This window comes from Balaenoptera borealis (genome assembly GCF_965194805.1).
Source record: "Balaenoptera borealis genome assembly, chromosome: 5".
Classification (NCBI taxonomy): Eukaryota; Metazoa; Chordata; class Mammalia; order Artiodactyla; family Balaenopteridae; genus Balaenoptera; species Balaenoptera borealis.
Window position 1 is genome coordinate 136144917 of NC_138862.1, and position 26344 is coordinate 136171260.

At 41.1% G+C, this 26344-nt stretch overlaps 1 protein-coding gene and 1 long non-coding RNA gene across 5 annotated transcripts in view; one reads left to right on the top strand and one right to left on the bottom strand.

Annotated features, from left to right (window-relative positions):
• The window catches only part of BTD (biotinidase), a 73366-nt gene extending 52539 nt beyond the window's left edge, over nt 1-20827 (top strand). For all 3 annotated transcript variants that reach the window (XM_082392749.1, XM_082392748.1, XM_082392750.1), the window contains exons 3-4: nt 3066-3215; nt 11390-20827. In XM_082392749.1, coding sequence (XP_082248875.1) covers nt 3066-3215; nt 11390-12562 — 1323 coding nt within the window. In that variant the 3' untranslated portion in view covers nt 12563-20827. The remainder of the gene's footprint in view (nt 1-3065; nt 3216-11389) is intronic.
• Nucleotides 1655-26333, bottom strand: LOC309629119. 2 transcript variants are annotated; one of them, XR_014244851.1, is made up of 3 exons: nt 25859-26333; nt 14601-14773; nt 1655-1967 (listed from the first exon to the last, which is right to left on the bottom strand). It is a non-coding gene; the product is annotated as an uncharacterized lncRNA (long non-coding RNA). The 2 variants fall into 2 exon arrangements; XR_014244852.1 differs by lacking the exon at nt 25859-26333 and adding an exon at nt 22437-22538.
• Between the last annotated feature and the right edge of the window lie 11 nt (nt 26334-26344).

The window sequence follows — 26344 nt, forward strand, 5'->3', positions numbered from 1 at the left end:
CTGCCACCATACTCATTCTAGGTGTCCCCAGAAGGAAAGCTTTTGGCAGCCACACCTTGCTGTGGGTTCATCAGGCGCTTGCTGTCAGCCAGAGCTCCTGAGCCCTTTTCACACAGACACACACGCTGTCCTGTACTTGTTAGGTTAATTTATTTAACCCGAGAGCAAAGCCTCACATTTATGCCATTGAATTTCATCCTGGTGGGCTATTTGGGGGTCTTTACTGACAGACATCCTGCATATCAGTTACCTTCACGTCATTCACACTTCTGGGACATACTTCATTTGTGTCTGCACTGAAGCCGGTGTAAAGCCATCCCAGCCCGTGCCCGCAGGCCTCCTCCTGACACAGGTCCATTCTCGGCACGAAGGTGTTGGCTTGCGGGCAGCTGAAATGTCACCCCCTTCTTCCCCATCCTTCCACAAGACCATGCTGAGACACTTGGCAGATGCCACACTGAAACCCAGAGACTGTGACTGCAGTTTTCCCCCGCATTTTACTCACCTGCCCCCCAAATGAAACATGTAACATGTTTTTCTTGAACCCATGCTGCCTGCAGGCATCATTCCTTCTCTGTCTGTGGTCCAGGAGCAGGGACAACAGCTGTTGATCCAGTCCCTTTTAGGGCTTACAGACATCTCGGCTCCCCTACGTGGTTATATGTGGTAAAGTAACCTCTGACACAGGTTGATACCATGCATGTGTCAAAGTTTTATATCAAACTTGCTATAAGGGCAGAGGTTCCTGCAGGCCAATTAAATGAGTTCTCTTATTTACAGGGAAGAAAAGGAGTTGCGCTTAAAGATATTAGGCTGGGTGGTCAGCTGGGCTGGCCCCCGGAATTCCCCAGGAGCTCTTGAGCTCACTGGTCTGTCAGAAAATTGCTCAAGCCCTTTATCAGGAATGCAAATTCCTTCCTAGAATGGATGGGTAATCACATCAGACCCAAAGTTCTGTCCCGGCTCAAGTCTGAGTCCTCATTCTGGGCAGATGTATATTAGGAAATGCAATTTAATTTTAATATTAATCTAATATGTATCCATAACTGTTAATGTCCATAGGAAACCATTCAGTGCTTTCAAAGTTGTGTTTTTAATAAAGGAAAACAAGTGTCCAAGTATAATTTTCGAAAAGTTAGAAACATGACTCTTACACATCGAGAAGAATGGACATGTGTCAAAGCTCTTATTTAACTCATTAACTCAGGAACCAGTAAGATGGTAAAGCTGGTTCAAAAGATAACTTGAGGAACAGATGTGAGTGTATCCATCAGTCAAATGAATGTTGAAATGAATCTGCTAATAGATACAAAACAGGCTAATGTCCTACAGGGCAATAAAACTGTCATGTTTAGGGTGCTCTTTTATTAAATAGCAAAGTCAAACAGTGATACATTCACTAGATGAATAATCCTCGAGTGTGCTTGTCAGTACCCTGGTATATTGTAGAAAGATATACGTATACAAAGAATGTATACATAAATTCTTCGTCTTGCTTTATTTCCAAGTTTGTGATAATTTTTCTTTCTAAAGTGCAATAAGATGACCAGCCTCATATTCTGCTGGAGGGAGTGTACATTGCTGTAAGCTTTCTGGAAAGCTACTTGGCAACGCATATTAAGAATTTAAAATTTTTCATACACTTGACTCAGTATTTTCACTTATAAGGCTTTATTCTAAAGAAATAATCAGAGTTCCAATCAAAGATTTGTGTACAATGCTCATTCAGGAAGTGTTTTGAGCACCGTGTACGCAGATGGTCAACACAGTTTTTTTATTACAAAATGTTGGGAACAATTCAAATGCCCAATAACAGAGGATAAACTGTGGTGTCCTCTTAAATATAATCCAGCATATAATACAAGTGATATTTCTGAAGGTATCTTTGTAGTCTTGATGCTCTGTAGTGAGAGAGTCAAGATGGAAAACCGTTTGTTTATTATTGTCTCAATTATATACGCACACACCTATACAGAGAGGGGGAAAAAATGAAAATAGGCAAGATGTTAACAATAAGTATCTTCATGATATAGGATTATGAATTCTTCCTTTATGTTGTCTTTTCCAAATTTTCTACACTTAAACTTTTGAAAATTTTTTATAACCAGCAAAAAAATTATAAGGAGTTTGCAGTGCATTCCAGAAATAGTGACTCAAATTGCCTGTTATTTTAGATTATTCGTGCTTGCTCTGCCATCCTCCTCCACCTTTCACTGTGGGGTGATGCTGCCCCAGGCTTAACATTTTCAGCCGAGCAAGTGGAGAGCGGCAGCCGAAGGGGCCCTGGCGCTGGGAGCTGAGGGCTGCCCTGTTTGTTTGGGTTTCCTCAGGTTGCTGCCACTGTCACAGGGAGCCTCGGGCTGTCACAGGCAAGGGCCCCCAGTGTCTCCAGCTGTGGGAGAAGGCCTGTAGGGCGGTCAGGGCTCTGACGGGAGTCTCCTAACTCCCAGTGGGAGAAAGGCAAGTTAGAGCAAGTCCTGGTTCCTATGCTGAAGTCAATGCACTTGACTTTCACCCACCAGCCCACTGGGGCCCGTTAGAATCACGTGGGGACCTGTTGCCGGGACGCCACCCACAGTTGGTTGAAGCAGACTTTTTAGGGATGGGCCCAAGCATCACCGCTAAACAAAGATTGTGTTTTCAGAAGTCCCCTGTCTGATTTAGAAGCACAATGAAGGTTGAAAACCACCCAGCGGACTAGCGGTAGCACATCTGCTGAGCCTGATACTCAGGCCTGTTATAGTCACCGCTCCATCTCCCATGGCACCACCACCAACCCCAAACCCCTCCAAGCTCCTGCTCCCTTCAGCCAGACTCACTTGTAACCTTCTTCCCTGACCAGCCCTCGGTACGGTGCTGGTCCCTAGAAGACTTTGTCTTTCTTCCCTCAGAGTTAAGCCAAGTGAGACGGCTCCCCCAAGGCTCAGATCCCTGCCGAGCCCAGCTACCATGTCTGGACCTCTGTGGTTCCTGGTTCAGAGCAGCTGCAGGACAGAGGTCAGAGGAATGAAGGGGTGCTTCCCGTTATCTGTTAACGGACTATTCTCTGATGTTTTGACTTGCAGGGTGTACAGATTATAGTGTTTCCAGAAGATGGCATCCATGGATTCAACTTTACAAGAACATCCATTTACCCGTTTTTGGACTTCATGCCTTCTCCCCACTTGGTCAGGTGGAACCCATGCCTGGAGCCCCACCGATTCAATGACACGGAAGTATGTAAGGGGACCGGCCTTCCTCCTCAGGAGGTGGGAGGCTCACGGAGATGAACCAAGCCAGGGGCCAAGAGCCAGGACATGTTGAATAAGACTGACAGGAGCCCTTAGGGGCCTGAGAACCAAACCCGAGCTCCATGTGCCACAGTCATTCACTTAAAGAATGTCTGCTATTATGAGGCATTTACTCATCTGTGGATCGTTCTATTTGTTAATCACACAAGAAATGCATGAATATATGCTTCTACAACAAATCAAAGTTAAAAAAATGAAAGCCCACCTTCACCACACCCTATCCCTCATCCACCTCCCTTTCTAGACAAACTGCCATCAGTGCATCCACCTATATTCTTTTCTATGCATCTCATAGATACTGACATCTTTATTTTTTAATTTTATTATTTTTACTGAAGTACAGTTGATTTACAATGTTGTGTTAATTTCTGCTGTACAGCAAAGTGATTCAGTTATACTTACATATATTCACTATTTTTTATATTCTTTTCCATTATGGTTTATCACAGGATATTGAATATGGTTCCCTGTGCTATACAGTAGGACCTTGTTTATCTATTTTATATATAGTAGTTGGCATCTGCTAATCCCAAACTCCCAATTCATCCCTCCCCAGCCCCCCTTGGCAACCAGAAGTCTGTTCTTTATATCTGTGAGTCTCTTTCTGTTTCATAGATAGGTTCATTTGTGTATATTTTAGATTCCACATATAAATGATATCAAACGTATTTGTCTTTCTCTTTCTGACTTATGTCACTTAGTATGATAATCTCTAAGTCCATCCATGTTGCTGCAAATGGCATTATTTCATTCTTTTTATGGTTGAGTAGTATTCCATTGTGTGTATGTATATATGTATATGTGTATATATCTATACACATATACCACATTTTCTTTATCCATTCATCTGTTGATGGACATTTAGATTGTTTCCATGTCTTGGCTGCTGTGAGTAGTCTGCTGTGAACACAGGGATGCATGTTTCTTTTTGAATTATAGTTTTGTCTGGGTATATTCCCAGGAATGGGGTTGCTAGATCATGTGGTAGTTCTGTTTTTAGCTTTTTGAGGAACCTCCACACTGTTTTCCACAGTGGCTGCACCAATTTACATTCCCACCAACACTGCAGGAGGGTTCTCTTTTCTCCACACCCTCTCCAGCATTTGTTATTTGTAGACTTTTTAATGATGGCCATTCTGACCGGTGTGAGGTGCTACCTCATTGTAGTCTTGATTTGCATTTCTCTAATAACTAGCAATGTTGAGCATCTTTTGATGTGCCTGTTGGCCATCTGTATGTCTTCTTTGGAGAAATGTCTGTTTAGGTCTTCTGCCCATTTTTCGATTGGGTTGTTTTTTTGTTGTTGTGTGAGCTGTTTGTATATGTTGGAAATTGAGCCCTTGTCAGTCACATCATTTGCAAATATTTTATCCTAGTCTGTAGGTTGTCTTCTCGTTTTGTTTAGGGTTTCCTTTGCTGTAGAAAAGCTTATAAAGTTTGAATGGGTCCCATTTGTTTATTTTTGCTTTTATTTCTGTTGCCTTGGGAGATTGACCTAAGAAAACAGTGGTACAATTTCTATCAGAGAATGTTTTGCCTATGTTCTCTTCTAGGAGTTTTATGGTGTCATGTCTTATATTTAAGTCTTTAAGCCATTTTGAGTTTATTTTTGTGTATGGTGTGAGGATGTGTTCTAACTTCATTGATTTACCTGTGGCTGTCCAGCTTTCCTAACACCACTTGCTGAAGAGACTGTCTTTTCTCCATTGTATATTCTTGCCTCCTTTGTTGAAGATTAACTCACTGTAGATGTGTGGGTTTATTGCTGGGCTCTCTGTTCTGTCCCATTGATCCATATGTTTGTTTCTGTGCCAAGACCACACTGTTTTGATTACTGTGGCTTTGTAGTATTGTCTGAAGTCTGGGAGGGTTATGCCTCCAGCTTTGTTCTTTTTCCTCAGGATTGCTTTAGCAATTCTGGGTCTTTTATGGTTCTATATAAATTTTAGGATTATTTGTTCTAGTTCTGTGAAAAAATGTCATGGGTAATTTGATAGAGATTGCATTAAATCTGTAGATTGCTTTGGGTGGTATGGCCATTTTAACAATATTAGTTCTTCCAATCCAAGAGCATGGGATATCTTTCCATTTCTTTATTTTTTAAAATTATTTTTTAAAAATTAATTTATTTATTTTTGGCTGTGTTTGGTCTTCATTGTCGCACATGGGCTTTCTCTAGTTGTGGCGAGCGGGGGCTACTCTTTGTTGCGGTGCATGGGCTTCTCATTGCAGTGGCTTCTCTTGTTGCAGAGCAAGGGCTCTAGGCACGCAGGCTTCAGTAGTTGCAGCTTGCGGGCTCATTAGTTGTGGCTTGCAGGCTCTAGAGCGCAGGCTCAGTAGTTGTGGCACACGGGCTTAGTTGCTCCGCAGCGTGTGGGATCTTCCCGGACCAGGGCTCGAACCCGTGTCCCCTGCATTGGCAGGCTGATTCATAACCACTGTGCCACCTGGGAAGTCCCTCCATTTCTTTAAATCATCTTCAGTTTCCTTTATTAATGTTTTATAGTTCTCAGCATATAAGTCTTTCACCTCCTTGGTCAGGTTTATTCCTAAGTTTTTTTTTTTTTTTGATGCGCTTTTAAAAGGGATTTTTTTTTTACATTCCTTTTCTGATCATTTATTTTTAGTGTACAGAAATGCAACTGATTTCTGTATGTTAATCTTGTATGCTGCTACCTGGCTGAATTCATTTATCAGTTCTAGTAGTTTTTGTGTGGAGTCTTTAGTGTTACTATAGACTATATATATATAGTATCATGTCATCTGCACATAATGACAGTTTTACCTCTTACCTTCCAATTCAGATATGTTTTATTTCTTTTTCCTGTCTGATTGCTGTGGCTAGGACTTCCAATACTATGTTGAATACAGGTGGTGAGAGTGGGCATCCTTGTCTTGTTCCAGATTTTAGCGGGAAGGCTTTCAGCTTTTCACCTTTGAGTATTATATTGGCTGTGGGTTTGTCATAAAAAGCTTTTATTATGTTGAGATATGTTCCCTCTGTACCCACTTTGGTGAGAGTTTTTTCCATGAATGGATGTTGAATTTTATCAAATGCTTTTTCTGCATCTATTGAGATGATCATGTGTTTTTTGTCTTTTGTTGATGTGATGTATCACATTGATTTGCGTATATTGAACCATCCTTGTGACCCTGGGATGAAGCCAACTTGGTTGTGGAGCATGATCTTTTTTATGTGTTGTTGGATTCAGTTTGCTAATATTTTGTTGAGAATTTTTGCATCTATATTCCTCAAAGATAATGGCCTGTAATTTTCTTACTTGGTAGTGGCTTCATCTGGTTTTGGTATCAGGATGATGGTGGCTTCATAGAATGTCTTTGTGAGTGGCCCCTCCTCTTCAGTCTTTTGGAAGAGTTTGAGAAGGATCAGTATAACAGTTATTCTTTGTATGTTTGGCGGAATTCCCCAGTGAAGCCATCTGGTCCTGGACTTTTGTTTGTAGGAAGTTTTCTTTTCTTTTTTTTTTTATTATAGATTCTATTTCACTTGTAGTGATCAGTCTGTTCAAATTATCTATTTCTTCTTGATTCAGTTTTGGTGTGCTGTATGATTCTAGAAACTTGTCCATTTCTTCTAAGTTGTCTAATTTGTTGGTGTATAATTGTTCATAGTATTCTCTTACGGTTTTCTGTATTTCAGCAGTATTGGTTGTTATTTCTCCTTTTTCATTTCGTATTCTGTTTATTTGGGTCCCCTCTCTTTTCTTCTTGGTGAGCCTGAGCAGAGGTTTGTTGATTTTGTTTACCCTTTCAAAGAACCAGCTCTTGGTTTTATTGATTTTTTCTATTGTTTTTTAATCTCCATTTTATTCATTTCCTCTCTGATCTTTATTATTTCCTTCCTTCTGCTGACTTTAGGTTTTGTTTGCCCTTCTTTTTCTAATTCTTTTAGGTGGTAGGTTAGGTTGTTTGTTTGAGATTCTTGTTTTTTGAGGAAGGCCTGTATCACTATGAACTTCCCTCTAAGAACTGCTTTTGCTGCATCCCATAGATTTTGTATGGTTGTGTTTTCATTGTCATTTGCCTCAAGATATTTTTAAATTTCTTCTTCGATTTCATTGTTGACCCATTGGTTTTTTAGCAGCATGTTGTTTAGTCTCCATGTAATTGTTTTTTTCTCATTTCTTTTTCTGTGGTTGATTTCTAGTTTCATGCCATTGTGGTCAGAAAAGATGCTTGAAATAATTTCTATCCTCTTAAATTAGTTGAGGCTTATTTTGTGCCCTAGTATGTGGTCAATCCTAGAGAGTGTTCCATGTGCACTTGAAAAGAATGCATTTTTTTTTGATTTAATGTCCTGAAAATATCAATTAAGTCCAACTGTTCAATTGTATCATTTAGGATCTCTGTTGCCATATTGATTTTCTGTCTAGAAGATCTGTCCATTGATGTGAGTGGGGTGTTAAAGTCTCCTATTATTGTGCTCCTGTCAGTTTCTCCCTTTATGTCTGTATTTGTTTTATGTATTTGGCTGCTCCTGTATTGGGTGCATATATGTTGATGAGTGTAATATCTTCTTCTTGTATTGATCCTTTTGTCATTATATAGAGTCCTTCTTTATCTTTCTTTATGGCCTTTGTTTTAAAATCTGTTTTGTCTGATATGAGTATTGTGACCCTTGTTTTCCTGTCATTTCTGTCTGCATGAAATATTTTTCCACCCCCTCACTTTCAATCTATGTGTGTCCTTTGCCCTAAAGTGAGTCTCTTGTAAGCAGTATATTGTAGGCTCTTGTTTTTTAACCCAATCTTCCACTCTGTGTCTTTTGATTGGAGCATTTAGTCCACTGACATTTAAGGTAATTATTGATAGATATGTATTTATTACCACTTTAGAACTTGTTTTCTCCTTGATTTTTAAATTTCTGCTTTGTTCCTTTTTCTTTTTCCTTTTGCGGTTTGATGATTTTCTTTTGTATTATGCTTATGTTCTCTTCTTTTTGGTTTTTGTGAATATATTGTATGTTTTTGATTTGTGGTTACCCTGTATTTCAAGTATGTTAACCCCTTCCTATATCTAATTGCTTTAGACTGGTAGTCATATAGACTGAAACACGTTCTAGAAAAATAATCTACATTTTCATACTCTCCTCTTTCACATTTTATGATTTTAATTATTTTATGATTTTACACCTTCATATTCATCTGTTTGCTGTTCATTGTGGTTATCATTGCTTTCACAGAATTTTTTTTTTTTTAATCTGTGTACTGGCTTATTTAAGTGATTTATTTTCCAATTGTGATTTTCCTCTTTCCTATAGATTCCTTCTTCTTTTCTATTTAGAGAAGACCTTTCAATATTTCCCTTAGGATAGGTTTACTACTGCTGTATTCTTTTAGCTTTTGCTTGTCTGGGAAAGTCTTTCTCTCTCCTTCTATTCTAAATGATAATCTTGCTAGGTAGAGTATCCTAGGTTGCAGCTTAGGATAGAGTATCCTAGGTTGCAGTTTGCCACTCCCTTCTGGCCTGCAGCTTTTCTGTAGAGAAATCAGCTGGTAGCCTTATGGGGGTTCCCTTGTAATTAACTCTGTTTTTCTCTTGCTGCCTTTAGAATCCTCTATCTTCAACTTTTGCCATTTTAATTATAGTATGTCTTGCTGTAGGTCTGTTTTGGTTCACCTTGTTTGGGACCCTCTGTGCTTCCTGTACCTGGATATCTGTTTCTTTCTTTAGGTTTGGGAGGTTTTCAGCTGTAATTTCTTCAAATACATTTTCGATCCCCTTTTCTCTTTCTTTTCCTCTGGAATCCCTATTATGTGTAGATTGGCATGTTTTATATTATCCCATAGGTCTTTTATATTGCTTTCATCTTTTTTTATCTGGCTTTCTGTCTACTGTTCTGATTGAGTGATTTCCTTTATTCTATCTTCTGGATCATTTATTTGTTCTTCTGTATTATTCAATCTGCTGTTCATTGCCTTTAGCTCAGCTTTTGTCTGGGCAAATGAGCTTTCTAATTTTTCTTAGCTCCTCTTTATAGTTTCTAGTTCCTTTTTACAGTAATCTGCATTTCTATCAATAGTCCTTCTTAATTCCTTTAGTATTTTCATTATCTCCTTTTTGAACTTGGTGTCTGTTAAAGAGATCTGTTTCATTGTTTGTTCTTTCAGGGGAATTCTCTTCATCTTTTAATTGGGAATGGCTCCTCTGCTTCTTTATTTTACTTATGTTTCTCTTACTCTGTGAGTTTGGGAGAAACAATTATCTACTGTGGTCCTGGAAGGCTATTTTTATGTGGGAGTGTCCCTGTGTAGCCTGTGTGGGTTTAATATTTTTTGGTATGAGGGCTGTTTTCACTATGAGTGACTGCGATCTCTTTCCTCAGTGTGTGCTGGCCGTTATGCCCTTGATAGGAGGTGTGGTGGTGTTGTGGTGACCAGAGCCTGCACTGGGTATTGAGCAGGGTCTGCTCCCTAGTTGTTGGAGTAGAAGCCCCTAGGATCCATTTCTGAGCTGGGGTACGAAGTAGGCAGGATTGGAGCACTCCCACTGGGAGAGGACCCACTGAATATTCCTCTGCCAGAGCTGTTCACCAGTGAGGGTGCTCTGTGGTGTCACCTGTTGTATGCTTACAAAGTACACTGTTGTTGGCACTGCCTTCAGCCCCATCTCAACCTTGGGAATGCTGTCAGTCAGCCCTGATGTCCCTCAGGCATTGTTTTCACAAGGCTACCAGTGCAAATCCATTGAAGTCAGGTACCAAGACTGCAGTAGTCACACACCTGGACCTGCTGTGGGAGCTATGGAAGCAGCCCAGACCCTGGCCCAGCCTCTATGTACATGCACCCACAAAGCCCACAGATGCTAAGGCCAGTCCTGTCCCAGCCACGGGAGTACATTGTCCACTTGGGTGTCCCTCAGGCACTGAGTTTACAAAGCAGGTGCCAGTAGGGTAAATCTGCACAGCCGCAGGGAGAGGGCTCAGATTTCAGCCCCGCCTCTGCATGTGGGCAACCCACTAGCGCACTCCCAGAGCTCGTAGAGGAGCACATGGAGAGAGGCTGCTGTGATGGGCCCCACCCCTCACTTTGCTGACATGTGTGTTGACAATGGGGTTTCAATGGTGGCACACACCTGCCATGAGCATGCCAAAAGTGAGGCTACTATGGCAGGCTCGCCCCTCCATTCCGCGCTCCTTGACAAAGGCTCTTCGCTTCTATGGAGGGCCCGGGCTTTCTCCATGTATACCGCTGGTTGCAGCCCGTACCACACTCCAGCCCCTTCAGGCTGTCTCTGCAGCCAACCGCAGTGCTCTCCCCAGGTCTGTCCTCTGAAGCCCGAGTTCCAGCACCCAGCCCCAGCACGTACCAGTGGATGTGCGTCTCAGGCTGAGGAGCGCAGGGCAGTGGCCTGGCTGATCCTCCTCTCCAGTGAAGGGGCTTCCCAGAGTGTAGGAACCTTTTCTCTTTCACAACTACCTCCCAGGGGCACAAGTCCTGTCCCAATTCCTTTTTCTTCTTTCGCCCTACCCAGTTATGTGGAGATACTTCTTGCGATTTTGGGTGTTGGAGATATTCTGCCAGCGTTCAGTAGGTATTTTGTGAGAATTGTTCCAGATGTAGATGTATTTTTGTTGTATTTGTGGGAGGAGGTAAGCTCCATGCCCTTCTACTCCGCCATATTGATTGGAGCCCCCCAAGATAAGCACTTTTAAAATTACTTTTTAAAGAGCACCAAGTTTTCCCTTTAAAAGATTTTGATTGCACTTTGCATCCCCAGTAATAGTGCATGAGTGCCTGTTTGCCCATCCTTTGGTCAATGCAAGATAGAATAGTCTTTTTAATTTTTGCCAATCTTATAGAGGTGAAAAATGATACCTCATTATCATTTTAATTTTTACCTCCTTACTACTACTGAGACTGAGCATCTTGTCAATGTTTGTTGGCCATTTGTATTTGTTCATCTATGAACCATCTGTTAATATCCTTTGCACGCTTTCAGTAGTGGTTACTTTTTTCTTATTGATTTATGATAGCCATGTATATATTATCAATACAATACAGGTACTATTTTAAAATTGTAAGAAAAAGGCAGGGTTTAAAAATTTCCTTTATTTACACTTTTTGTTTTCCCTCTAGGTCCTCCAGCGCCTGAGTTGTATGGCTGTCAAGGGAGAGATGTTCCTGGTGGCCAATCTTGGGACAAAGCAGCCTTGTCATAGCAGTGACCCAGGGTGCCCAAATGATGGCAGATACCAGTATAACACGAACGTGGTGTTCAGCAGTAATGGAACCCTGGTTGACAGCTACCGCAAACAAAACCTCTACTTTGAAGCAGCGTTCAATACCCCCCTGGAAGTGGATCGCATCACCTTTGATACCCCCTTTGCTGGCAAGTTTGGCATCTTCACTTGCTTTGACATATTGTTCTTCGACCCTGCTGTCAGGCTCCTCATAGACTCAGAGGTGAAGCATGTCGTGTATCCGACCGCCTGGATGAACCAGCTCCCACTCTTGGCAGCCATTCAGATTCAGAGGGGTTTCGCCATCACCTTTGGCGTCAACTTTCTGGCTGCGAACATCCACCATCCATCTCTGGGGATGACAGGAAGTGGCATACACGCCCCTCTGAAGTCCTTTTGGCACCATGACATGGAAAGCCCCGAAGGTCACCTTATAATTGCCCAGGTAGCCAAAAATCCACAGGGTCTCATTGGTACAGGGAATGCCACAGGGAAAATGGACCCATCCCATAGTAAGTTTTTAAAAATCTTGGCAGGGGATCCATACTCTGAGAAGGATGCTCAGGACGTCCACTGTGATGGAGCCCCCAAATGGAACACGAATGCCTCTCCCACGTTTAACTCTGAGATGATGTATGACAATTTCACCCTGGTTCCCGTGTGGGGCAAGGAAGGCTACCTCCGAGTCTGTGCAAATGGCCTTTGCTGTCATTTGCTTTACCAGAGGCCCACTCTGTCCAAGGAGCTGTATGCCCTGGGGGTCTTTGACGGCCTTCACACTGTGCACGGCACTTACTACGTTCAAGTCTGTGCCCTGGTCAAGTGTGGCGGTCTTGGCTTTGAAACCTGTGGGCAGGAGGTCACAGAGGCTGCGGGGATATTTGAGTTTCACTTGTGGGGGAACTTCAGTACCTCCTATATCTTTCCAATGCTTCTGACCTCAGGGATGACCCTGGAAACCCCTGACCAGCTGGGCTGGGAGAATGATCATTATTTTCTGAGGAAGAGCGGACTGTCCTCCGGCCTGGTGACGGCAGCTCTCTACGGGCGGTTGTATGAGAAGGACTAGGGGGTGTGGGGTGGGCTCCCCCTGCACTGGCACAGGCCAAAGCTCACAGCACCGGGACCACTTCTTCGCCCCAGAGCCCATCCTGGGAGCCACGGGAAGAGGTAGGGAGACAGATTTCACCAGTGTCTTTTCCTCTTAAGCGCAAATTTGTGAGACATTTTCTGGTATTTTCTACTCACATTTCTATTTTTCAAGCCACGTCTTCCTCCAGCAGATCTTCCATTACACAATTGTTTTAAGAGCGCAAACAAAAATAAATGTCAGTTTATATTTTACATGTCCACAAAACAGCAGGTTTCGTGTGTGTTCTTGCTGTTGATCAAGTGACACCCAGGATATACAGGTATTTCAGAAGCCTCAAACATTGTCTAGGGTAAGAAACAAACTCTCAGAGCAAAAGCCGTGTTAGAAATGGCTGCCATGGGGACTTTTCCATTCTGGTCGGCCAGAACTCATCCCCCCGCACTGATCGTGCCAGAGCTGCCAGCAGCATCAGCAATGTGGATCCTGAGGCAGCTTTTAAAAATAGAAGGGAAGCTTTTCTCACATCTGCCTTTCTGTCAGTGATCGGAATGTGTCAGGCAGGACTCAGAATAACTGGAAAGAAAGAGTGCAGTGCCCCGGAGAGAGAGGCTGGAAAAAAGTGCTGAGGAGAGGGCAGCGATGGGAACAGATGAGTCATAGGTTTCTTGTGCACAGCGTGTCTCATCCAGGGATTCCAGACACCTTAATAAATCACGCTAGCTCTGGGCAAGAGGCTTCCAGCTGCCCAACTGTGCGGGGTGGAACGATGCTGGGAATTCATTCCCAGTCCGCTGGCAGGGCCTTCTCTTTGCAGACGGGTTGCAGGAACGGTGTGGGGTTTGGCCCGCTTAGTCTTTATTCAGTCACTCAACAGGTGTCTTTGGAAAGCCCACCAGGGACAGAGCGAGGACCTCCCAAAATATGAACTGCACGTGCAAAATCATATCAGTGTGTGAAGACATTCTTTAGGCCACTGGTCTGTATTATTTGTATCCAACATTTCAAAGTCACTTTGACTCTATGCCTAGTAACTGTTTCAGATCATTTTTAAGGTGGAAAATCGGTAGCTTTTAAAGAAAATGGATAGTTAGCTTTCTGTGATTTGCCTCTTCAATGTGTGGCTATTTAGTTTCATCTCCTTTATAAATTAGGTTTTTAAAAACAGTATGTGCATATATCTACACATAATTACATGAAGTAAAAAATGAAATTCTTTCCCCATTCCCCCCACAGTGTGGCTTTCCAGACCCTTTCCTGGCTTTTAGGCAGAAAAATAAAAAGCATAGATCCTAGGGTCAGACTGACCAGCTTTACTTTCTTGGCCTCCCTGTTTACTCTTCACTACGTAGACCTCGACTATTTATTTGAACCTTGCTGTGCCCCAGTTTTCTCATTTGTGGGATGTGTATTGACTCATCCATGTGGGAAAGAAGCAAAGACCCGCTGACTCACTGCCCGCTTGCAAAGGCCTAGAATGAGTCAAGCCGGCCTTCAGGGAATTTGCAGGAACAGCTCAGGATTTCTGAGGAAACCCAGGAGGTCCCCCCGGAACGGGACAGGGGCCTCTCCCACCAGATGCTGGCGCAGACCCGGGAGGGGCGAGCTGGAGGGGGCACACGGCTCCGGATGTGGCCGCCCCTGCTCCAGGGAAACAGAAATCATCTCAGAAATGCATATTGTTGCTTCCTGCCAAGATGATTCAAATCATCCAGAGAGAGACAGAGGCCAGGCCTAAATACAGACTTGGTGGAGCTACTTCACCCAGCAAACATTTTTGAAGCACCTGCTGGATGCACATTTTGCTCTTCTGAGCAGAGTACTGAGAGCTTTCCCCGAGTTACTATCTACTGACAATTTAGAACTAACTGCTCATGAAGTAGAAATGAGGGGGACAAGAAATTATGATTTTTTATGATAAAAAGTAGTTGCCAGATGGCAGAACAAAGTGCAGGGCAGGGGGGAAATGAGTAAAATAAATCATTTTCAGGAAAAAAAAAAGGCACGTATGACTCACGGTTGTGATACGCTTCTGTCAGCTGTGATCCTGAAACTCAGGAAGCAGATGGCGATCTTGACCATAACACAGGGGCAGACACCCAGTGTATTTCTGGTGGAATGAGGCCTGGGGGAAGCGGCTGTCCGTGTGGTTTCTCATGGGGGGGTGCAGCTGCGCCTCTCTGTGGTCTTCTGCGCAGAGGGAGTGAGAGACAACGATGGGCTTAAAAAGTCCTGTTCTTAGAGAAGGTAAAGCCACGGCCTGCCGGCAGCCTGTCCGCCCCAGTGCCCACCATGGCCTCTCGAGAGGAGGGCCTGCCCACAGCCCTGCTGAGAGAAACCCACCTGGGCCAGTGCTGACCCACAGGCGGCCGGCTCAGTGCCCTCACCCCAAAAGAAACCCTGTACCCACGAGCAGTCATGTCCATTCTCCCTCCCCCCATCCCATGGCAACTACTAATACACTTCCTATCTCTACGGATTTGCCCATTCTGAACATTTTATATAATTGGAATCATACAATATGTGGCCTTTCGTTCCTGCCTTCTTCCACTTAGTGTAATGTATTCAAGGTTTATCCTTGTGTATTATGTATAAGTTCTCCCTTCTTATGGTTGAATAGTATTTCATTGTATAGATATACCACATTTGTTTATCCATTAAGTTAGTGGACATTGCGTTGTTTCCACTTTTTGGCTATTAGGAATAATGCTGCCGTGAATATTCATGTACAAGTTTATATGTGAATATACGTTTTCAATTCCTTGGGTATATATCTAGGAGTGTAATTGCTGGGTCATACAAGTCAATGTTTAATTATCTGAGGAACTGTCAGACAGACAGACTGTTTTCCAAAGGGGCTGCATCATTTTTCATCCCTAGTAGCAATGTATAAGAATTCAAATTTCTCCACATCCTTGCTAATGCTTGTTATTGTCTGTTTGTTAAAATCATAGCCATCTCAGTGGTTGTGGTTTCGCATCGTGGTTGTGATTTCATTGCCCTAGTTGCTAATAACGCTGAACATCTTTCCAAGTGCTTACTGGCCACCCATATATCTTCTTTGAAGAAATTATTAAAATCTTATGCCCATTTAAAAAATTGGATTGTCTTTTTATTATTTAATTGTAAGAATTCTTTGTCTATTTTGGATATTAGACCCTTATCAATAAGTGATCTGCAAATATTTTCTCCATTTGTTGGTTGTCTTTTCACTTTTTCATACTGTTTTTTGGTACACAAAAGTTTTTAATTTTGTGATGAAATTTTTAATTTTAAGATGAAGTCGAATTTATCTTTTTTCTTTGGTTGCTTGTGCTTTAGGTGTCATACCTAATTAAAGGTCATAGGCTTACAGCTATGTTTTCCTCTAAGAGTTTTATTGTTTGAGCTCTTATGCTTAGATCTACGATCCACTGAAGTTAATTTTTCTATGTGTTGTGAGATAGGGGTGCAAATTCATTCTTTTGCAAGTGAGCATCTAGCTGTCCCAGCGCCATTTGTTGAAAGACATTATTCTTTCCCCACTGTATTGTCTTGGTGCCCTTATTGAAATCTGTTGACCATAAATATACAGGTTTATTTCTAGACTCAATTCTATTCCATTGATCTGTATGTCTGTCCTAAAGCAAGTACCACACGTGTCCTTATTACAGTAGCATTGTAGTAAGTTTTTAAATTGGGAAGCGTTGAGTCCTCTTTGTTCTTTATCAAAATTGTTTTGGCTATTTTGGGTCCTTTGCAGTTCCATATGAACTTTTTAGGGTCACCTGGTCAACTTCTGTCAAAAAAAATCAGTGGAATTTTGATAGGTATTGCATTAAATCTGGAGATTAATTTGGGAAATGCCATTTTAATAATATTAAATCTTCCAGTTCATGAACACAGGATGTCTTCCCATTTATTTAGTTTTGTCATTTTTAGTGTACAAATATTTATACTCCTTTTATTTTTATTCCCAAGTATTTTTTGGATGCTATTATAAATGGAATTGTTTTCTTAATTTCATTTTTGGATTGTTAATTGCAAGTGTATAAAAATAGAGTTGGTTTTTTATATTGATCTTATGTCCGGCAAACTTGCTGAACTTATCAGCACTAATAATGTACTGGTGGAGTTTTTAGGATTTTCTATATACCAGATCATGTCATCTACAAATAGATTAACTTCTTCTTTTTATATGAATGCCTTTTTTCCCCCCCTTCCTAATTGTTCTGGCTAGAACCTCTACTACAGTGTGGTGGAGTAGACATCCTTGCCTCATTTCTGATCTTAGGGGAAAAGCTTTCAGTCATTCATCATTAAGTATGATGTTTGCTGTGGGCTTTTCATAGATGAAGAAGTTTCCTTCTACTCCTAGTGTTTAGTGTTTTTATCATGAAAGGGTTTCAAATTCTTTTTCTCCATTAATAGTGATAATCAAGTGTTTACCCCCTTTATTATACAGTGTATTACATTGACTTATTTTTATATGTTGAAAATATCTTGCATTCCTGGGATAAATCCTACTTGGTCATGGTATATAATACTTTTTAAGCGTTGATAGATTTGGGTTGATAGTATTTTTTTGATGACTTTTGCATCTGTATTCATAAGGGATATTCATGGTGTATAAGACTTTCTAGATGGTGATAGATTTGGTTCAATATTATTTTGTTGATAATTTTTGCATCTACATTCATAAAGGATATTGGCTCTGTAGTGTTCTTTTCTTGAGATGCCTTTGTCTGGTTTTGGTATGAGGTTAATACTTCACAGAGCGAGTTGGGAAGTGTTTCCCCCCTCTTCAGTTTTTTAAGAGTTTGTGAAAGACTGGTGTTAATTCTTCAAATGTTTTGTAGAATCCACCAGTGAAGTCACCTGGTCCTGAGCTTTTCTTTCTGGGGAGTTTTTTTTTTATTACAAATTCAATGTCTTTACGTGTTATAGGCCTACTCATATTTTCTATTTCTTCTTGAAACAGTTTTGATAGTTTATCTTTCTAGGAATTTGTTTATTTCATCTGGGTTAGCAGATCTGTTGGTATGTAATTATTCATAGTACTCTCATAAATTTTTTATTTCTGTGAGGTTAGTAGAATTCCCCCCTCTTCATTCCTGATTTTCAATCGTCTTCTTTTCTTGGTCATTCTAGCTACAAGTTTGTCAATTTTGTTGATTTTTGTAAAGGAACTTTGTTTTGTTGATTTTTCTCTATTTTTTTTTTTTTTTTGAATCCCTACTTCATTTATTTCTGCTCTAATTTCTATTGTTTTCTTCTGCCTGCTTTGGATTTTAGTCTGCACTTCTTTTGTCTAGTTTCTTAAACTGGAAGATTATAGACTTGAGACCTTTCTTCCTTTTTACTGTGTTTACAGCTTAATTTCCTTCTAAGCACTGCTTTCACTGCAGTGAAATGGAATGTTATATTTTTGCTTTCATTAATCTCAAGATAGTTTCTCATTTATTTAGTAGTACAGCCATTACAGCTCTCTTTTGGATGCTGTTCCCATGGTATTTCTCTTCATCCTCTGACTTTCAACTTATTTGTGTCTTTGAAGCTAAAGCACATGTTTTATAGATAGTATATAATTGGATGTTTTGTATTCATTCCGTTACTCTCTGCCTTATAATTAGAGTTTAATCTATTTACATTCAATGTATTACCGATAATGTAGATTTTACACCTGCCATTTTGTGATTTGTTTTGTATCTGTTCTTTTTTGTTTCACTAGGCCTCCATCACTGCCTTCTTTTGTGTTAGATATTTTCTAGTGTACCATTTTAATTCTCTTTTCATTTCTTTTATAATTTATAGTTATCTTCTTAGTGTTTGTCCTGGGTATTCCAACTAACATGTTAACTTATAACAATTTAGTTCATATTAATGAAGCTAAATTTCAATACAGATACAGCTTGAAGATACTGCAGGTTCAGTTCCAGACCACTGCAGTAAAGCAAATATCACAAAGTGAGTTACACAAAATTTTTTTGGTTTCCCAGTGAATATAAAAGTTATGTTTACAATATACTGTAGTCTACTAGGTGTGCAATAGCATTATCTCTAAAAAACTGTACATGCCCTAATTAAAAAACACTTTATTGCTGAAAAATGCTAACCATCATCTGAGCTTTCAGTGAGTTGTAATCTTTTTGTTGGTGGAGGGTCTCGCCTCAGTGTTGATGGCTGCTGACTGATCAGGGTGGTGGTGCTGAAGGCCGGGGTGACTGGCAGTTTCTTAAAATAAGACAACAATGCAGTCTGCCCCATCAATTGACTCTTCATTCATGAACGATTTCTCTGTAGCATGCAGTGCTGTTTGATAGCATTTTACCCACAGAAGACCTTTCAAAATTGGAGTCAATCCTCTCAAAGCCTGCCACTGCTTTATCAATTAAGTTTACGTAATATTCTAAACCTCTGAATAGGTTTCAATGGTCATTTCAACGGTCTTCACAGCATGTTCACCAGGAGTAGATTCCATCTCAAGAAATCACTTTCTTTGTTCATCCATAAGCAGCAACTCCTCATCTGTTAAACTTTTATCATGAGATTGTAGCAATTCACATCTTCAGGCTCCACGTCTAATTCTAGTTCTCTTGCTGTTTCCACCACATCTACAGTTGTTTCCTCTACCCTCACAGTCATCCGTGACGGTTGGAATCAACTTCTTCCAAACTCCTGTTTATGTTGATATTTTGACCTCCTCCCATGAATCACGAATGTTTGTCATGGCATCTAGAATGGTGAATCCTTTCCAGAAGGTTTTCAGTTGACTTTGCCCAGATCCATCAGAGGGATCACTCTCTATGGCAGCTATAGCCTTAGGAAATGTATTTCTTAAATAATAAGGCTTGAAAGTCAAAATTACTCCTTCATCCATAGACCGCAGAATGGATGTTGTGTTGGCAAGTATGGAAACAACATGCACCCCATTGTGCATCTCCCTCAGAGCTCTTGGGTGACCAGGTGCATTCTCAATGAGCAGTCATCTTGAAAGTAATCTTATTTTCTGAGCAACAGGTCTCAACAGTGGGCTTAAAATATTCAGTAAGCCATGTTATCAACAGATGTGCTGTCATCCAGGCCTTGTTGTTATGGAGAACAGGCAGAGTAGAGAGCATAATTCTTAAGGGTCCCAGGATTTTCAGAATACGAGTATTGGCTTCAATGTTAGCTGCATTGTTAACTGCAATGTTAGCCCCTAACAACAGAGTCAGCCTGTCCTTTGAAGCTTTGAAGCCAGGCATTGACTTCTCCTCTCTAGCTATGAAAGTCCTAGATGGCATCTTCTTCCCACAGAAGGCAGTCCATGTACATTGAAAATCTGTTGTTTAGTGTTGCTACCTTCATTAATGATCTTAGCTGGATCTTCTGGATAACTTGCTGTAGCTTCTACGTCAGCACTCACTGCTTCGCCTTGCACTCTGATGTCACAGAGATGGCTTCTTGCCTTAAACCTCATGAACCAACCTCTGCTAAGCTTCACACTTTTCTTCTGCAGTTTCCTCCCCTCTCTCAGCCTTCACAGAATTGAAGAGAGTTAAGGTCTTGCTCTAGATTAGGCTTTGGTTTAAGGGAATGTGGTGGCTGGTTTGATCTTCTATCCAGACTACTAAAACTTTCTCCATATCAGCAATAAGGCTGTTTTGCTTTCTTATCATTCATGTGTTCCCTGGAGTAGCACTTTCAATTTTCTTCACGAACTTTTCCTTTGCATTCATTCACAATGTGGCTAACTGTTTGGTGCACTGGGCCCAGCTGTTGGCCTATCTGGGCTTTTGACATGCTTTCCTCACTAAGCTTAACCATTTCTAGCTTTTGATTTAAAGTGAGAGACATGAGACTCTTCACTTAAAGGACTTAGAGGCCATTATAGGGTTATTAATAGGCATAGTTTCAGTATTGTTGTGTCTCAGGGAAGAGGGAGGTCTGAGGAGAGGGAGAGAGATGAGGAAATAAATGGCTGATTGGTGGAGCAGTCAGAACACACACATTTACTAAATTCACCATCTTATATGGGTGTGGTTCGTGACACCCCCAAATAATCACAATAGGAACATCACAGATCACGGATCACACATCACCATAACAAATATAATAAGAATAAAATTCCAAATATTGCAACAATTACCAAAACGTGACAGATATGAAGTGAGCATACGTTGCTGGAAAAGTTCAGCGTTGCCACAAACCTTTAATTTGTAAAAAATGCCTTATCTGTGAAGTGCAATAAAGTGAAGCCCAATAAATGCTTTCTGCTTTCAAGAGTCTTGTTTTGTCTTCTGATAGTTTGATTATAATGTGTGTAGGCTGGATCTCTTTGAGTTTATATTCTACTTGGAGTTCTTTGAGCTTTTTGAGTTTGTAGATTAACGTTTTTGAAATTGTTTAAGTTTTCAGCCATTATTTCTTCAAATATTCTTTCTGCCTCCTTTTCTTTCTCTTCTCCTTCTGGGACTTCCCTTGTGTGTATGTTGCTGTTTATTGGGATCTCACAGGTCTCTGAGGCTATGATCACTTTTCATTTTTCCCCCTGTTCCTCAAGACTAGGAACTGACCTATCTTCAATCTCACTGATTCTTCTGCCTACTCAAATCTAACATTGAGGCCCTCTATTCCAGTTACTGTAATTTCCAAATTCAGAATTTCCATTTGCTTTTAAAAATATTGTCTCTATATATTTATCGATATTCTCTATTTGGTGAAGCATTTAAAAAAAAACTTTCTCTTAATTATTTAGACATGATTTCTGTTAGCCCCTTGAAGATGTTAAAAATAAATGATTTATGGGCTTCCCCGGTGGTGCAGTGGTTAACAATCCGCCTGCCAATGCAGGGCACACGGGTTCGATCCTTGGTCCAGGAAGATCCCACATGCTGTGGAGCAACTAAGCCCATGTGCCACAACTACTGAAGCCTGCATGCCTAGAGCCCATGCTCCGCAACAAGAGAAGCCACCGCAATGAAAAGCCCTCACACCACAATGAAGAGTAGCCCCTGCTCGCCACAACTAGAGAAAGCCCACACGCAGCAACGAAGACCCAATGCGGCCAAAAATAAAGTGAATAAAATAAAATAAATTAAATAAATAAACTTAAAAAAATAAAATAAATGATTTACATTCTTTGTGTAGTAAACCCAATGTCTCAGCTTCTTCAAGGATAGTTTCTATTGATTGTTTTTCCTGTGTATGGGCCATACATTGTTTCTCTACATATCTCAATCTTTTGTTGAAAACTGGACTTTTAAAATAATATAACATGGCAATTCTGGAAATCAGATTCATCTCCCTCCCCAGGGTTTGTTGTTATTGCTGCTTGTTATAGTGGTTCAGTGACTTTTCTGAACATGTTCTGTAAAGTCTGTATCTTTTGCCATGTGTGGCCAATGAAGTCTCTACTCATTTAGCTTAGCTGTCAGCTAACGATTGGACAGAGATTTCCTTAAACATCTGGGACCAAAAGAATTCCCTGGTCTTTGCCAAGGGGCTGTGTACATAAGGGTACATCTTTTAGAACACAGCCTGGCAGTTGAAAATTGGCTTTCACTTCCTGTTTGTGCAGAGCCTCAAAATTAGGCACAGGCAAGAATTTCGGGTAGCCTCAGGTCTTCCACAAGCATGCACACAACTCCACGTATCTGTGGCATTCTAGAATTCCTAGAACCATGTCTTATGGATACCTATTCCCCTAGCTTTTCCTTTTAAGCTTTTTGGTTGTCTGTTGCTGCCTCAGCTCTTATCCACCTCCTAAGGCAAGTGCAACATTAAAACTCTTGCCTGGTGCTGGGAAAACTGGAGAGCTACATGTAAAAGAATGAAATTAGAACATTCTCTAAAACCATACACAAAAATAAACTCAAAATGGATTAAATACCTAAATGTAAGACTGGATACTATAAAACTCCTAGAGGAAAACATAGGCAGAGCACTCTTTGACATAAATCACAGCAATATCTTTTTGGATCTGTCACCTAGAGTAATGGAAATAAAAACAAAAATAAACAAATGGGACCTAATTAAACTTAAAAACTTTTGCACAGCAAAGGAAACCATAAACAAAATGAAAAGACAATCTATGGACTGGGAGAAAATATTTGCAAACAATGTGACCAACAAGGGATTAATCTCCAAAATATACAAACAGCTCATATAGCTCAATATCAAAAAAACAAAACCCAATCAAAAAATGCGCAGATCTAAACAGACATTTCTCTAAAGAAGACATACAGATGGCCAACAGGCACATGAAAAGATATTCAACATCGCTAATTATTAGAGAAATGCAAATCAAAACTCACACACAGTTAGAGTGGCCATCATTAAAAGTCTACAAACAATAAATGCTGGAGAGGGTGTGGAGGAAAAGGAACCCTCCTGCAGTGTTGGTGGGAATGTAAATTGGTGCAGCCACTATGGAGAACAGTATGGAGGTTCCTTAAAAAACTAAAAATAGAGCTACCACATGATCCTGCAATCCCACTCCTGGGCATATATCCGGAGAAAACCATAATTTGAAAAGATACATGCACCCCAGTGTTCACAGCAGCACTAGTCACAATAGCCAAGACATGGAAGCAATGTAAATGTCCGTCGACAGATGAATGAATAAAGAAGATATGGTGTATACACACACACACACACAATGGAATATCACTCAGCCATAAAAAAGAATGAAATAATGCCATTTGCAGCAACGGATGGACCTAGAGATAATCACAGTAAGTGAAGTAAGCCAGACAGAGAAAGACAAATATCATGATATCACTTATATGTGGAATCTAAAATATAACACAAATGAACTTATCTACAAAACAGAAATAGACCCACAGACACAGAAAACAAACTTATGGTTACCAAAGGGGAAAGGGGAGGGGAAGGATAAATTAGGAGTTTGGGATTAACATATACGCACTACTACATATAAAATAGATAACCAACGAGGACCTACTATATAGCACAGGGAACTATACTCAGTATTTTGTAATAACCTATAAGGGAAAAGAATCTGAAATATATATATATATAACTGATCGCCTTGCCATATACCTGAAACTAACATGACATTGTAAATCAACTACATTTCAATTAAAAAAAAAAAACCCCAAAACTCTTTCCTGTAATTGTTTTCAACAAATACCTCTCCAGGGAGAATAACTTTCACACTGGGTCAACTTCGAGTTAGCTCAACTACAGACAGTGTGGTAAGTGGGATCTTCCAGGGAACCATCAGACAGGCAAAATAATGACAATTCTTGGGGATGAGGCTTTGAAAGAGCTCTACTTTTGTTTTGCTTCTTTTGGTGGCTGCTTGTCTGCACCAAGAATGTGGGCTTAGTTGTTAAGGCTCCTGCAGAGCTGGAATGAGGAATGCAACTTGAGCAAATTGAAACAACACAAAGGTCAATGATCTTATCAAGACTCAGTGGTCCTTGTTCTGCCATTTTCACTGACATCACTTGGAAAAATCTTTCAGACCATTTGCAATGTCTTAGGTCCTATTTCTACTAGTCACCTAACTGCAGGCAACCAATGGACTTTCTTCCCATGCCCCTACACACTTATGGCCACCTAGATGTGAGGAGAGACAAAGCTCTTCTCAAGAAGCCCCTTTACCTTGAATTCTTTTCACTCACATTCTCTTTGACTTTGCCATTTCTTACCATGAGTATCAGAACCACAAGAAACTTTCCTCTCATGTATACTGGGTCCTACCACCTTTGTGGCAGGCATGATAAGAGTTCAAACCAGGTTACACAAGAAGTAAGATGTTAAGTGAAAAATTTACTGTCAACACAAAAAATGCGTTTTGATTGTTTCTACTAGGTCTGAGGCAATATAACAGTACCTGCTGTTACTTTGGGTACCAGAAATGAACCAACTTCCCATTTTTGGGGGGTGGCTAACATTACCGAAAAGCCTGTTTTAGAGCTTAGTGGTAACCTAACCCCAAGCATTGTGCCATGTTCATTTCTTTTTAAAGATTTATTTATTTATTTTTGGCTGTGTTGGGTCTTTGTTTCTGTGCGAGGGCTTTCTCTAGTTGTGGCAAGCGGGGGCCACTCTTCATTGCGGTGCGCGGGCCTCTCACTATCGCGGCCTCTCCTGTTGCGGAGCACAGGCTCCAGACGCGCAGGCTCAGTAGTTGTGGCTCACGGGCCCAGTTGCTCCGCGGCATGTGGGATCCTCCCAGACCAGCGCCCGAACCCCTGTCCCCTGCATTGGCAGGCAGATTCTCAACCACTGCGCCACCAGGGAAGCCCCATGTTCATTTCTAACTGAAGGTTTAAGCAAGTTACGTGTCACGGACTAGGGATGGCAGAGCTAGCAGACATCTGAGAAACATTTTCAATCAACCCAGATCCCCTCTATTTAAATGGCAATTGATGCCTGGGTTAACCTATGACATGCTTTGGGTTAGTTTAACCTCAGGTTTGCTTTTGGGGATTAGCTCACCATCTTTCTCTATCCTTTTCCTGCTTTTATTAGTTTGTTGCTTCAACATTCTTCCACTTTCTCAGCAAAACCTTATGGTGTCTCACATCAGAAATTGTTTGTGTAGGGACTTCCCTGGTGGTGCAGTGATTAAGACTCTGCGCTCCTAATGCAGGGGGCCGGGGTTCGATCCCTGGTCAGGGAACTAGATCCCATGTGCATGCCACAATTAAGAGTTTGCATGCCACAACCAAGAAGCCCGCCTGCCACAACTGAGGAGCCCATATGCCACAACTAAGGAGCCCACCTGCTGCAACTAAGACCCAGTGCAACCAAAATAAATAAATAAATATATATATATATATATATTTTTTTTTTTTTTAAAAGAGGTTATCCCATTAAAAAAAAAAATTGTGTAATCCCCTAGTGCATAAATGGGCAAGGCATTTTTTAAATCAAGGATCTCCCCCAAATACCAAATCTCACAAATCTTTCTCTGCAGAATAATCACCATTGACATCCTTCTTGTCTTTCTCCCGACTAAAATGTAAGCTTCCTGAGGGCAGAGACTTCATTCCTGGTGTAGCTCCAGGATTTAAGACAGTGCCTGCTGCAGAGTGTGTACTCAAAAATGTTTGCTGAAGGGCTTAAAAGCGAAAATGCAATTTTTCTTTAAGTTTAGAGACGGGTGAAGAGGAAGAAATATTTTAAGATCAAATCACTGGCTTTTCAAATCAAGCCTGCATTTCAGTCCTAATCAAGAAAGAAGACAGATAAGAATCATAGGAAGGCAAGAGGAGTAAACCACCCTCAAGAAAATGAGAAATAACACAGAAAGAGGAAGGCAGAGAAATGGAGACTCACATGAGTGCTGGAGACTGTGAGGTGCGGAAACGACCTCGACAGTGGAGAGTGTTCTACACCCGTGTACTTTTACTGTCTTCCGTTAGATTAGGCTCTGACTTGGAAGGGATGGTCACAGTCAGACATGAGAGAGGGGACTGGTGCTACACTGAAATCAAACACCTACCCAATCAGTTTGACACTGGCAAGGGAAGAGCTTTCCAATTCCAAATTCATTTTTGCTACCCAGTTTTACGTCTGAATCCCCTACACCAGAAGGAACCACAACAAGGGAAGGAGCAGGCAGAGAGCAAAGACAGCTAAGCATGCCCGGGGATAAACTGAGAACAATGACACGCTAGCCTGGCTCATCATTTCAGGGCTAAATGAATTGTGAACTGAACTCCAGTTATCCTTCCCCAACGAGCACAGCCAACTGCCCGATCTCACTGAGGTTGGGCTTGGCCAGCGGAGTATTAGCAGCAGTGATGCATGCAGAGGCATGAA